This window comes from Rhinolophus sinicus, chromosome 8, assembly GCF_057876585.1.
Source record: "Rhinolophus sinicus isolate RSI-liver-muscle chromosome 8, RSI-T2T, whole genome shotgun sequence".
Lineage (NCBI taxonomy): Eukaryota > Metazoa > Chordata > Mammalia > Chiroptera > Rhinolophidae > Rhinolophus > Rhinolophus sinicus.
In genome coordinates, this window is record NC_142508.1 from 60,639,278 (window position 1) to 60,653,837 (window position 14,560).

General features: G+C 44.6%; 1 protein-coding gene across 6 annotated transcripts in view; it reads right to left on the reverse strand.

Moving 5' to 3' along the window:
* PDPR (pyruvate dehydrogenase phosphatase regulatory subunit) overlaps positions 1 to 14,560 on the reverse strand; it is a 34,404-nt gene that overhangs the window by 11,465 nt on the left and 8,379 nt on the right. For 3 of the 6 annotated variants that reach the window (XR_012490129.2, XM_074314579.2, XM_074314580.2), the window contains exons 3-15: positions 14,394 to 14,527; positions 10,478 to 10,559; positions 10,217 to 10,380; positions 9,435 to 9,556; positions 8,538 to 8,655; positions 7,653 to 7,802; positions 6,452 to 6,644; positions 5,018 to 5,142; positions 2,959 to 3,114; positions 2,640 to 2,773; positions 2,139 to 2,287; positions 1,545 to 1,657; positions 348 to 442 (exon numbers count right to left, since the gene is read on the reverse strand). Coding sequence is in view for 5 of the 6 variants with exons in the window: in XM_074314579.2 (XP_074170680.2) it covers positions 348 to 442; positions 1,545 to 1,657; positions 2,139 to 2,287; positions 2,640 to 2,773; positions 2,959 to 3,114; positions 5,018 to 5,142; positions 6,452 to 6,644; positions 7,653 to 7,802; positions 8,538 to 8,655; positions 9,435 to 9,556; positions 10,217 to 10,380; positions 10,478 to 10,559; positions 14,394 to 14,527 (1,735 nt within the window). In the remaining variant the exon portion in view is untranslated. The remainder of the gene's footprint in view (positions 1 to 347; positions 443 to 1,544; positions 1,658 to 2,138; positions 2,288 to 2,639; positions 2,774 to 2,958; positions 3,115 to 5,017; positions 5,143 to 6,451; positions 6,645 to 7,652; positions 7,803 to 8,537; positions 8,656 to 9,434; positions 9,557 to 10,216; positions 10,381 to 10,477; positions 10,560 to 14,393; positions 14,528 to 14,560) is intronic. The other 3 variants (XM_074314582.2, XM_088800239.1, XM_074314581.2) reach the window with 2 other exon arrangements.

Here is a 14,560-nt window from a genome sequence, read left to right on the forward strand (position 1 = left end):
GTGTAGGGAAAAACAGGAAATGCTGCATGGAAAGGGGGGCTCTGACTGGCATTTTGGGGGCATCAGTGTCATAATCCTATAACTTATGATTTTAATCTGCTATAGAAAATAAATATATAGAACTGATATTCAAAGAAGTTAAATCCACTTCAAAGATATCCTAATGCTTATTAAATAAAGAGACCTTGAAGGGTGAAAAATAATGAATTTATTTTGTCATTTGTCTGCTTAATAAAAATCGGAACATGCTGTGTGTGTGTTAATGCCATCATAAGAACATGTAATTGCCATCTCTATAAAAGAAACATTCCTGCCCACCTAAAAACTAGAACTTTACTCTCACCCACCTTGCAAAAGAGACTTGGGAAGTGGTCTGAAGTCATAGGGGCATAGGACAACTCGGACAGCACATCCACAGCTCGAGGACCAATCAGATTGAGGGCTAAATGGAAAAGAACAAGAGATGTCTGGCCACTCCAGGCGAACAGCTGAACCAGTAGGAAAGGTCTGTTGTGGACTTGCTCACCTATGGCCAGGCCTGGGCGGCAAGACCATTAAAGCATCCCTTTGCTTAGGGATGGACAGAGCACCCCAATTCTGGAAAACACTCCTCTCCCGACAGGCCTGCTCAGTGCAGCTACTGACTACTGTCATCAGAGAGCCTGGAGACTGTGTTTCCTCTCCCTAGGCTCACAGGAAGGCAACATTCCATAGCCTCCTTCGTAGTTACACAGGATCAAGAGACCAAGTCCTGGCTTATGGGACAGAGCCCACTTCCAGGGCCAGTCACAATCCCCCAGCACAATTCCTAGTCCCCTCTTCCCGGTGTAGCTACATGATGGGAAAAGCCCAAATCAGGACCAGGAGGAAAGCCCTGAGGGAGAGCTACCCAGCCACCCTGGATTCTGTCATGTTTGTGACAGTAGTGTGTGCTAATGACACATCAACTACCCTCATATGGGCTGGACAACAACTTTGATTCAATAAGATTCTGTAGTTTGCCAATCTAGTAGCGAAAAGTTCATTGTATTTGCTGCTATGATGAATTGAGAACGAGGGCCTGGTGGGGCGAGGGGCAGGAATCAGTTAAGTGCTGGAGAGGGGTTAGACCTGGAATGGAGGCAAAAGAAGAGCGCTGCTCCCCTGACAGAACTGCTGAGATAATCAGGAAATTTAAGTATCCTTAAAAATTACTCATTTCAAAAAAGGGGGGTGGGAGAATCTTGAAGAAAATAAATACTTGGGTAATAAATATAAAAATATTTTTTTTAAATGATTTACTCATTCATTCAACAAGTATCTGCGCTCCTACCTGCTGGCCGTAGGGGACATAGCAGTGAACAAAACAAACTGAAGCACTAACTCGTTCCATGCTTCACTGAAAACACGACATATTCGAGATCAATCTTCTATGACCAGAGAGCCTCTCCCACGCTTCTAATTCTGACACTCATTTTTGAATGTCAAATATAACAAAGGCAAATGGGGAAGACATCTGCACTGGCTGGCCTTTCTGGTTCAGCTGACCCCAGAGGTCACCTTACCAGTGTATTTCCAGGTGACATCCTCCAGAACCAGGTTAGAGTCTTTCGGCATGTGTTTCTTAAGCCAGGCCCAACAGTGGACCTGCTGGTCAGTTGGAGAAATCATGAAGAAACTGGAAGAAAGACGCAAAAGTAATCAAAACCAGGCAGTAGAAAAAGGATCCGGAAGCAATTAAGTTCTCAGCTAGTTTCAAAGCAATAAGTAGAATACTGGCAAACGAGCTCTTAGCATTCAGGGAGGGCCAGTAGCACATAATTCTAGGATATGCCACATAAGGACAAACAGAAGATTCTGGCTTCCTGGTACTGCCAAGAAATTACACAGACCTACAAACATAAGAGAAGGTGTCTTCTCCCAGTAGGGTAACTAATTTTTCCACATCGAATTTTACACCGTCTGGTGAGTTTTAGTCTTTTTTTTCTGGTGATTTCTTCTTGTACTGGGCTGCTAATAAGCTGGCCATACGTGAACGAAATGGTTTTGTCCTTGGTATAATTATGGTTTCCTGGAAAAGTGAGCTGGGTGCTGTGCTGCCACAGTACTCTTAGGAAGCAGTGTGCTGGCGGGAGCAGAGCGGACGGCGCTGCCCTCACCTGCGCTTGTTCAGGCGCGCTATGCTGCAGTCGTTTTCATACCCTCCAGCCTCGTTGAGCATGCCAGTGTGCACGATGTGGCCCACGGGCACGTCCAGGTCATTGGAGAAGAGGTACTGTAGAATCTCTAACGCCTGATCTCCGGTGGACTGTAGGGTTAAGGAACACAAGAGCATTTGGCTAGGTACCACGGCCTGATGAGCAGTACGACTTGCTGAGAAAATTCAGTCAGCTAGCACTCGTGCAACAATTTTTGCAGATTTATGCCACTGCAAGAAGCGCCAGAGAAAGCTAGCTATTGATTCTAATGATAAATGGACCTCTGCAAGCAGATTAAAAACCAGAAACAGAGCTAAAAATTCAGAAAAATGTTGTAATAAAGATGACATTAAAATATACCAGGTTTCTTAAATAATCAGTTTTGAAGAGACATGAAAAAAGGAGACATTCAACAAATACACAAAGTTTCTTAGTCTGTTTTACTGGTTCCCAAATACTTACAGTTATTTCAAACTTCGTGAAAGAAGACATGTCAATGACACACACAGCTTCCTTACAGCACTTGACTTCCGACTCCACAATATCAAACCAGTCTGGCTTGTAGAACGTCTTGCTCTGCTCCAATGCCAGGAGGTCTGCGGAACAGAAAACACGAGAGAGGAAAGGAGGGGATTTCTACGGAGCAGTCTCCCTGTATAGTTCAATGCAGTATAAGAGACTTTTATTATTTATTCTTCCAGGAACACATTCTAGCTACATACATTGAAAAATAAGTTTTATTCTCAGGGCAAAAAAGAAAAATCAGAATGTGCCTTTTTACCCTTGTCTGGTGGCACAAAGTACTTTGGCCTCTCAAATCCATGTTTCTCCATCCATCTGGCTCCCTGTGCATCCAGCCGGTCATAGAGAGGAGATGTGCGTAACTGCCTCCCTGTCTGGAAGTCCCACCGGGGAACCTTCAGATCATACAGCAGAGCTAGAACAGATAATAACAGTCTATGAAAGCCCAAGCCACAGAGCTGAGTACCCAATATCCACTAGACTCTGGAGCTGCTCCTATTCAAAAGAACATCCTTTCCAGGCTCAGGTAGCCTAATTTGCCAAACAGTACCCAGTATAACAGGCATGCTCCAAAAGAAAGAATAATACTGCAAGAGCTGTTTTCATCCCTCCATAGTTATACAGCTATGAGTCACATAATAGCTGTAGGTCTCTGTTCACAATTATTCCAAATTAGTAGGGAGAAATAGGAGAAAGTGCAGAGTTCTAAACTTTGCTAAGCTCCATAGCAGAGATGAAGTTATATTTAAGATGATCACAAGAAGTTACAAAGTGAAAAAGAAGTTAGTTACAAAGTGAAAAAATGGCACTTGATTCTTTAAAGTGCCTGTGTTGTTGGGATCTCGGACCTGTATAGACATTTCCTCTCTAATATTTAGCCCATTTCTGAAGTGAAAGGGCACACAGCATACCTTGATTTAATTGGCTCTGCAATCTGACAGGTTGCATAGTACTATCCCAGTGACATTATTTACATAACAAAGCTAGAGTCAGAATTCAATTCTCCTAATGTCCAATCTGCAACAGCAATGAGTAAAAGCCAGAAAGAGTGTGATCATCTCTAGTCCCTTCCAGAGAGAAGACCTGACACCATTCAAGACAAGAGGACATTGTAGTGAGGGAGGCTGGAAAACTAAAGAAAAGGAAGCCACACTGGTTTCCTTATACTGTGACAAGTTGTCAATCTCTGGTATTTTAAGTTCTACTTCCCCTTTCCCATTTTCTGTCATGTCTGCAATTTCTATTTTATGAAAATCAGAGAAGGCCACCAAACATGTCATATCATCAAGGAGAAATTCAAGCTCAATTATGATTTATATAGGTTCTAGAGTAACTATGGATGGGGAAATCTAGACTTAATGGTAGTTCAACATTTTAACCAAAATATATGCTAAAAATAAAGAAGCTTAGCAGTTACACATACTGCTGCCAGGTCCTATATCTCCCACAGATATGAGTTCTCTGTCACAAGCCAAAAGTGAGCACACAGGTGTCAAAGGTCATCCAAACGCTCATCATGAATGGAACCTCCAATGACTAAACCAGCAGTTCATTCTTAAGAGTGGTGGTCACAGCCAATGTAGAAACTTTACTCCTGAGCATAAATATGCCCAAAATATTTAGATATATTTTGGCAAAATTTGAGAGTACTTCCTCAGTATAGGAAAAATGCAATTACAATCTCATTTGGTTCAATTCCTGATACAAAAGCTGTCCCAAAAGGTTAACTAGAAAATAAATCAGAGACAAGGTAAGGTAACAAATTCCATTAAAATGAAGAGGCCAATCCTTCAAAGTTGGAGGGAAGCAAGAACAAGAACAAAGAGTAGGAATGTATGTTTTGTATTTACATGAGAAGTGGTTTCCTAGCTTGCCAATGTATAATGGGTTAATGACAAAAATCACTCGGAGAAGCCTGAAGCTTTAAGAAAAACTTGGCAAATTCTCTGCCTTGGAAAGCAAATCATGATCTCAAAGACCAAGTGGGAAACGAGAACATTCATTTTGACATAGGGTTTTCCAGGCACAGTGGAAAGCAGGCAATGCTCGGAACGTAAACTGCTAGATGGAGTCTGACAGGAATTACCACCTGTAAGTCCTGTTCTCCTTTCCTGTCCTGTGAAGTAAACAAAGTACGATATACGAAGGAAAACATTCCATAAATATCACATGGGGCAATGCTCCCAACACAGGCCTGAAACAGTCAAACATCAGAAGCCCAAGTGGAAGCAGTTACTAAAGAACTGAGGAAAAACCTGCCCATCAGAATGCTAGTAAGACACCGCAACGAGGTACAACTGGGATAAAGCTGCACTGACGCATGACTTCCATGACGCGATGGCGCAGAAAGGTGCGGCTGCTCTGGAGGGCTCCGAAACGCTTCAAGTCCAACTCCCAGACATTTTCTGAGGGATAGCCATGCACCATCCATTCAGCGAGGTACCTGTTTAGATAAAGGAAGATGTTGGGCCTCAGATGTGATACTCTCAGCGTTATACCACAAATCAAGAACCAACAGAATCAAAGATCCTATCTTGTCAGGGAGTGGTGGAGCAATTCTGACCAATTTCCTTAACTTTTCTGGAAGAAACAAACATGCACCCATCTACTGCTCTCACAAGACCACTAAGAGGATTTTAGCTCTAATAACAAGAATTCCTAGAAACTGTTTAAGACGTGGGCACATATCTGAAGAAATAAAACTAAAATATATATACAAATGTACTCTAATTTATTCATCCAATGGGTCTTGTTTTTGTTTTTCCTGTAGAACAGTCACCTCAGGAGGTTACACAGTTATCCGATCACATCTCTGCTCCAAATGTTTCTGGTAACTCCACTTACATAACTGTTTTCAGAGCCATTCTACAAGTCACTCAAGAAAAATGCCCTCCTTAATTTAAAAAAAATTTTTTTAACTTTTATTTATTTAGGTGTGTTTTTCTAGGACCCAGCTCCAAATCAAGTAGTTGTCTTCAATCTAGTTGTGGAGGGTGCAGCTCACAGTGGCCCATGTGGGGATCGAACCGGCAACCTTGTTATTAAGAGCACCACGCTCTGACCAAGTAAAGTTTTCTAATTGTGGAAATACACATAACATAAATTGACCATCTTAAGCCTTTTTAAGTGCAAAGTTCAGTGTCATTAAGTAATTCACATTGCTGTGTGACCACCACCACTATCCATCTCCAGAACTCTTTTTTTCAACTTCCCAAACTGCAACTCTTTATCCATTAAGCAGTCACTTTCCATTTCCTATCCCCAGCCCTGGACAAACACCCTTCTACTGTCTGTCTGCAAAAACTGGACTACTCTTAAGTATTGCATATAAATGGAATCACACAGTATTTGTCCTTTCACGACTGACTTATTTTTTATTACCACCTATTTTTCAATAAAAACTGGCAATACTCAGCATGATCACCTATCTTACTCACAACACTTGGAAGTTTCCAAATTCAAGTACACAAAAAGGACCCATTTTTGTTACAACTGAAAGAGTACACAGAACATCCATTCATCCTACAGGATCAGTGCCTAACTCTAAAAGACAAGTTCCAAACCATTTTGCACAATGACTTTTCAGGAGTATAGGGAGAGCCGCCCTCAGTGATTACTTTGAAGGGGACACTCTCAAATTACATGTACTCGTAACTTCTTATTAGCCGATTAAGTGTACTACATACCATATTAATAAGTAACTCTAGAAAGGAAGAAGCCCAGCAAGCTGAGTCTGAGTGAGAAAGACTTACTTTCCAGCTCCTCCACCAAACGAAAGGCCAGCAGAGTTCATTCCTGCCAGGACGAAGTAGCCCTGTACCAGAGGAGACTCGCCCATGATGCACCTCATGTCTGGTGTGAAGGTCTCGGGGCAATTCACCAACTTCATGATCTCCAGAGTCTCCAATTCTGGCATCCTGCGCAGGAGGGAACTCAACAGGGGCTCTGAGCAATGGAAACGAACCCAAATGGAGTTCTCAGCTTCAGGGAATTAAAACACTTTCAACTCCTCATACTTTTCGATTCCCTCTCTTTTCATAAAATCTCTTGGAAGAGGTTTCCTAAGAAGAGCCAGCTGGGCTATTTATGAGAAAGCGGAAACCCTGGTGGAATTATGGGCATGCCTATGGAGCGCTTGGCACGAAGATGAGAAAGAAGACACTCTTTAGCAAGGAAAGGAGCTATGGAAGAGCAAACACACGTGGCTACAGATCTGAATCGGGAAGGGCTCAGCACTCGGGCAAAAGCCCTTACATGGCACCCCAGAGCGATGCAGGGGGAGGGCAGGTCTCTTAGGCTGGAATAGCTGCAGAAGACAGGCGCTCAGCCTGCAGTAAAGGAAATCCTTCACCTGGGAGGAATCCGGGCGCAGTGGTAACAAGACGCCAGACTGAAGCTGGCTGCCGGGCACATGGGCTTTCGTTATGCTATTTTCTCCACTTTGGAAAGTGTGAAATTTTCCATAACAAAACATGTATATTTTAAAAGCCCATTAAGGGCGGGAATGAAACTCGTCATTACAGACCTTTCCATATCTTTTGAATTTAGAAGCGTGTGACTATATTAACTATTCAATAAATAAAATTATTTTAAAATTGAGTGAAAGACCATACTAACAAAACAAGACTGCTTTCTAAAAATTTCTTCAGTCCTGTATGAAATCCTAGGAAGAGGTTTCCTCCCGGCCTAATTTGCAGCAGTGATTTTACGTGAACAAGTATTAAGCCAAAAGTCCATAGTAAGCCAAAAGTCCGTTAACCAAGACCTAATCCCCGGAATTAGCCACCCAGTAACATGTCCTGAGACCAGGCAAACTCGGTAGCCGGCCCTCTGGAACCTCCACATGCGGCTGCTACAAAGAGCCAATAAGCTGCTATTCTTGAAAATGCTTTGGAAAAGGCAACAACAGCTTAGACAAATAAGAGCATCACTATTATTATCTAGTTCACTCACCAAAGTGATCCCAGTCTTCCTGCAGGTTCTGAATCTCCAGCTGGTTCTTGCCCTCAGTGAAAATTGGTTTTGGGGTCTTCTCAAAGCCTCCAGACAAGATGCCACCCTGCCAGTTCCGAATATAAATTCTTCCATCAGCATCCACAATAGCTGAGAAGAGAAATGACAAGGGAGTGGGGAGTAGAAGAGAAAAACGGGGTTTCGAGGTATGCCAGCTTTCTAAGTGGACAGAAAAAAGCAAAGGGAAACACCCACTGCTGGCTTTAGTAACGAAACAGCATCCCGGGAGCACAGCTTTCCAGGTCACGGGGCAGGCTCCTCCTCGCAGCCTTACAGGGCAGACTGTTTCTCTGATCGTCCCTAACCCATCAGTTACCTAGAAGCTTTGACTAGGCCTCACAACCAAACTACGGTAACTGCCACTGAGCCACGCAGAGCCTAAGAAAAGGCGGGATTGCCGAGCCCATTGCAGGGATTACGACCTCCTGCAAAGTGCTACCAAACCGTCTCCTACCGCACTCGGGGTCACTGAATACCCTGAATTTAATTTAAAGCTTACTTATGACGTTTCCATAATGTATAGTGTTCCAGTCAAAGACTCCAGGTTACATTCTAAATATTCTCAATTTAGACCTCTGCCTGGGACTAAAATAGCTTGCAAAGCAACACAAACACAAATAATTGCTTCAGTGAAACACCCGTTGTGGCCATCCTTTCACAAGAAAGGACGAACTGGGTTAGAACAGTTAGAATTGGGTCCACCTCCCTGTAACATGCCCTAGAAAAGACTCCCGGGAACAGTCCGTCCTTAGCAGAAAGCCTTCCTTGTCAGAGGACAGAACAGTGGCAAGGACACAAGATTACAAACAAAGCGCAGGCCCTCACTTGGTGTGTTGCTCTGCAGAGGGGTCTCCAAGGGGCGAGTCAGAAGGTAGAAGTGTTCGCAGGCATGTAACGGGATACTGATCGGCTCCTCGTTGGACAGACCCAGCTCGTATGCCCACTGCGGATGGACAGATGGATTTGGGGGTGGAAGAGGAACAGAGAGACAAATGAGCAAGTGCAGCCGCTTGAAAAAGTTTGATTTCAAGTGGGTTGTGTTGCTCTTGCTACAGTGCTGGGTATGGGAAGCCAAGTTTCAGCCTGTTTTAGTTTAATTATTTGGACGGGCAGCAGCACTGTACTCTTTGAACCATTAAACTTCATTTCAGGTCAAAGGAAGACAGATTCACTAGCCAGTCAAAGGAGCTCATGCGGAGCCAATGAGGCCTCTTAACAAAATGCCTGGTTCAACTACCAACCCCAAATACCCCTCAATCATAAATGAACTTCCCACGACACGAAGTATTCTTAGGACACCTTAAGACTGTAGAGTGGATGGAAGGGACCAATTTGCCTTAAGAGTAGAAACAGCTCAGTGTTCTGGAAAATGAATCCACGTACTGAGACAATGAAATACCCTACTACTTTGCTAGGCTGTAGGATGCAATGAAACACCACCGAGAGATCCAATGCCAGGGATCTGTGTCAATGCCCGCCTGACAGGAGAGCACCACGTCCCCAGGGTGGACGAAGGAGAGGGTCACCGCGGCTCTATCTGAGGAGGAGTCAGTGTCTGACTGGGAATACAGGAACTCGGGGTCTACCAGTCCACACGAGGAACAGTGTGGTCCTTGACGTCTGTTTGCCTGTCACTATATAATCTTTAAGTCTCTATACCAAAAACCCCCGAGTTAAAAGTTAGATGAGAAACCCAGTGACCCACTGTTGTTGCTACCCTACCTGACCAGCACAGTTGACAAAATACTGGCATTCGATCTGTCCTTTATCTGTCTCCACGCCGGTGACTTGCCCTTTTTTGACCATCACATGAATAACGCTGGTCCGGTCATAGATCTGAACACCTGTTCCAAGGTAATGAAGGAGTTGCTGCATCCGTCCCCTGAGGGGCCAGAACCAAGGCATCTGCGCCCGATCCTCAACTCTAAGAAACACTGAAAAGGCCTGGTCGCTGCTTTAAGAAAACAAACAACTCCTAGGAACCACATGCTGAGACTGTGAATGGGACTTTCCCAAGATGGGAAACGCCAAAGTAATTTAAACACCGACTTCAGTGCACAAATTCCAGGAATCATGAAAGGGGTAAGGGGGAGAGAGGTTCAAACAAGGCACCTTCAATCCTAATCTACCCACAACACAACAGTTCGTCCAAAGTGCACAGCACCGTGGACACTGACGTGTCCTCCCCTCTCTCATTCCAACACCAGGACGTGATCCAAGCTGTGGATTAAATCTCCAAGGTGCTTGCTAATCTTGGAGCTTCTCAAGTCCAGTGCGGGAGAGGACTCCCTTCAGTCTGAAGTGCACTCATCAGTACTAAAAGCAGCTCCTTAGAACGTTAATAAAACTAACGTGGTCTTGAGGGAAAATATTTATTAACAGATACTGAATTAAAACAAAAATGGTAAGAGCCCGTGTTCAAAACCAGAAGCTGAGCTGGTGTCCCTGCCTGTTATCAGACTCTGTCTCAGACAACCTCTTCCTTCTTCCCCACACCTGCTTACCGTTCTGGGAGGCAGCACTGGCCAGGGCAAGAGCCACGTCGGCAGAGGACACCACCGCATCCTCCGGGACGTGCATGGCCCCCACCAGGTCGTGAACATTGAGGAGAGGGTGAAGTTCGGCCACTCTCTTGAGGGAGATGATCTCAGAAGGGATGCCTATAACACTGCCACAGAACACAAGGGGACAATGACATTCACTGGCCCTCCGGCAGAGGTCAGTGTAACCGCAAAGCCAGGACAGGCTTCTAGCCTCATACGTACTTCAGCCTTGAGTTGACGCGCTTCAGGGAGATCAGCCGGTCCTGATTCTGGGCCAGAAAGATTGAGCCCGTCCTTATGTAACCTGTAAGAAAGACCAGCCCTGACTCAGACACACCAGACCAAACGTAGGGTGGCAAGCACACTAGACTATATGCTGCAGGACCTGTGGTGAGTCCTGGGACTGCCACCATCCTAACATGCGCAGCTCAGTTTGATGAGGAGCAAATGAGATTTTAATGCACATAAAATCCTTCTTAAAAATAAAAGACACCATTGCCAAAAAAATCTCTTGGAGGGAAACGTAACCCAGAATCCATCTCTATCCTTCACTCTTTTTAGACTTTGTCCCTCTATTTTTGGTGGGACTGTAACCTTTCTAGTTTTGGTGAGGACCACTCACTACACCAGCCTCCAGGGGGCAGGACCCTCCCTCTCCTTCCCCAGTACAGCCAGTGGGCATATGACCTAAGCTCAGCCAATCAGACCCCCCGGAACACTTGGTGTTGAGCAAGTAGGTGAATGGCTGGACGTCACTCATCTTAGGAGCAGCAGCATCCAGGCCAGACGGTTCCTGTTCCAGCTGAGAGACTGCCTGCTGTGAGGTTCCCAGGTCCTGGCCTCCACGCTGCCTACAGCTGTCAATCTCTTGCCAACTCTATAAGGCCCCCAGTGGCCTTCCAGCAAACTCCTTTTTACCCAAGGTAACCAGAGTCTCATTTTCTGTTGTATGCAATCAACATACCTGACACAGCAATGATTACACTTGGGTCAATGACAATCCTCCTAAAATGCAATGACTCCAAGTTCTTACCGTGTTTCCCCGAAATAAGACCTAGCTGGACCATCAGCTCTAATGCGTCTTTTGGAGCAAAAATTAATATAAGACCCAGACTTATATTATAAAAACCCATCTTATATTAAAGTAAGACTGGGTCTTATGTTAATTTTTGCTCCAAAAGACGCATTAGAGCTGATGGTCCAGCTAGGTCTTATGAAGAAAGAGTTGAATCAATCAAGCATCTTTTCCAAAGGAAAGTACAGTGAGAATAATTTACTTTCTCAATTTCTTTTGCAATCATCAGATAAATCTGCTCTTCGCTGACATGACAAGAATGTCCCAGCTGCAGAGACCGGCTTTTAAAAGTGGTAGGAGGGGGCTGGCCTGGTGGCTCAGGCGGTTAGAGCTCCACGCTCCTAACTCCGAAGGCTGCCGGTTCGATTCCCACATGGGCCAGTGGGCTCTCAACCACAAGGTTGCCAATTCCTCGAGTCCCGCAAGGGATGGTGGGCTCTGCCCCCTGCAACTAAGATTGAACACAGCACCTTGAACTGAGCTGCCTCCCGAATGGCTCAGTTGATTGGAGCGCAGGCTCTCAACCACAAGGTTGCCAGTTCGATTCCTCAACTCTCGCAAGGGATGGTGGGCAGCACCCAACCACAAGGTTGCCGGTTCGACTCCCGCAAGGGATGGTGGGCTGTGCCCCTGCAACTAGAAAACAGCAACTGGACCTAGAGCTGAGCTGCGCCCTCCACAACGAAGACTGAAAGGACAACAACTCAAAGCTGAACAGCACCCTCCACAACTAAGATTGAAAGGACAACAACTTAACTTGGATAAAAGGCCTGGAAGTACACACTGTTCCCCAATAAAGTCTTGTTCCCCTTCCCCAATAAAAAAATCTTTAAAAAAAATAAAAAAGTGGTAGGAGTTTAGACCGGTACAGCTGATCTAGGCCAGTGATTTGTGGACTAATCACACTCTGAAATTCAAACGAAGGCTTTGGCAGTTATTTTCTACTCACTACCAAAGATTAGATACAGGAGAGTACCACTGTTTATGTTCCTCTGAATCCACTACAGAATTTTTTGTAACTGAGTTGTCACTGACTTGAAAAAAAGGCTCAATATTGCTGCACCTGGGTTTCTACATCTGTAAAAAGAATGACCCTTCCTCATTATGACATCAAATAATATGTGGAATACTTTCAAAATTACTGAAACTTTTAGATTACTATTTCAGTCACTTGACAAGAGTTATGTCACATGCAAACTGAAGCACTGCAGACACCAGTCTTCACACACTTGTGGAATGAGGACTCTTGGCGTCTTTCAGTAAGTCTGATTGAATAGTGGTGAACATACACCTCAAGTAAATGAACTGTTTGCAGAGGAGAGGATGAGCGTGTAATATCTCATGAAATCTAGGTATACATATGTCACTTCATCTTTATTTAGTGACTCAGTAGCAGTCCACTGAATGAAGTGGCCGTGGGAGGGAGGGCACACTGCTACACGAGACTTCTCCATCACGGAGGCCCAGACGTCCCTTTCACAGCACCTCTGGTTGGCAACAATGGGACTGGTTGAGGGTGATCCCCTTACTCTCCTTGGCCTGGCCCCACAAGCATCAAGGAGAAGTCAGGCCCAAGAAGTGTTCCAGACGGTGACCTAGAGTGAAAGCTAAGCTAACTTACCTTACAGAAAACGTAAAGAAGCCTGACCTGATTCCTCGGGAATCCAGCCAGCTGAGCGACGGGAGGCTCAGCAAAGTAGAAATGGAAATGTTATAAAACCTTACATTGTGATCAAAATTTCAAATAATTCAAATCTCACCTTCCAATTTAAAATGTTGTCATTTGTCATTTAATTTGTAAATTGGCTGGCTAGGTAAACCATACACTGTCCTTACACTCTGATCACAAAGCAGAGCCACTGTAGTTGGCAAACAGAAGAAGCTACCATCCTTTGTCATGATTAGTCTTGAATTATGTGTGATTTGAATTATGCAAGGTCTTCAAAAGAGCAACCCTCACATATGGAAGTGTCTGGTATTTCATCGCTGGGCTTCGCTACCCCCTATGATAATTAGTGTACTCACCAAATGGTTTCTATCAGCCATGAGAGCACGCTTGACTCTGGGCTTCTGGCTAATCCATCACCTTACAACAAACTGACAGCCATTCTCTCTACCTTGTGATCGTAGGGGACCATAGTGTAGATTAGTCTTCCTCTTCTTGGAACAGTTCCTACTTATTCCAGTGCTAGTTAGCTTACAACTCCCTGTGTCCTTTTCCCCCTAATGACACAGATATGGAGAAATACAGTTATGCTTTAGAGTCAGAAATATCCTTAATAGCAACTGGTGAAGTTCAGTGGGTCAAACTATAATTTCACTATCAAGCCCCTAAACTGAAGTTCTTCCTCCTCCTTCTCTTCACTTAGCAGCCAAGTCCTACACTTACTGTACTCACTGCACTTACTGTACTCACTGCACTTACTGTACTCACTGCACTTACTGTGCTCACTGCACTTACTGTACTCACTGCACTTACTGTACTCACTGCACTTACTGTACTCACTGCACTTTACTGTGCTCACCGCACTTACTGTGCTCACCGCACTTTACTGTGCTCACCGCACTTACTGTGCTCACCGCACTTACTGTGCTCACCGCACTTACTGTGCTCACCGCACTTACTGTACTCACCGCACTTACTGTACTCACCGCACTTACTGTACTCACTGCACTTACTGTACTCACTGCACTTACTGTACTCCAGTAAGTGAAACAGATAGGAAATGGCTCAGGAAAACTTTCATATTCAAGTGTGAGGGATAAAAATGATAAACGTCTAAGTTTTGCTTTGTCTTGTGCACCTGAAACTAATAAAATAAAATAAATAAATAAATAAAAAGAATTACGGCTTCTGAAAAGGATCTGGGATACTGACTGAATCCCCATTTAAAAATAGAAAAATTGAAGCCAGCTCAAAAGCGAAATGCCTTGCCCACGGTAAGACCTGCCTGACTAGTGGCAGAGCCCGGACTGCAGGTCAAGTCTGAATTACCAAGCACCAGGTAAACTCATGTGGGACCAGGTACAGGACCGAGTAAGAGTGGCCGGTGGTCTGCTTACCTGTGTGGATCCCTGTTTCCTGCTCTAACTGATGGTAGAGCTTGTTTGAATAGTCTGCCATCTTCTGCTCTATGGTCAAGTGCCTGGCGGTGCTTAGGATGCCGGCACAAAACCTCGTAGAGCCAGCCGCCAGCCTGCAGGACGAATCCAAAAGGCTATTAGGTGGA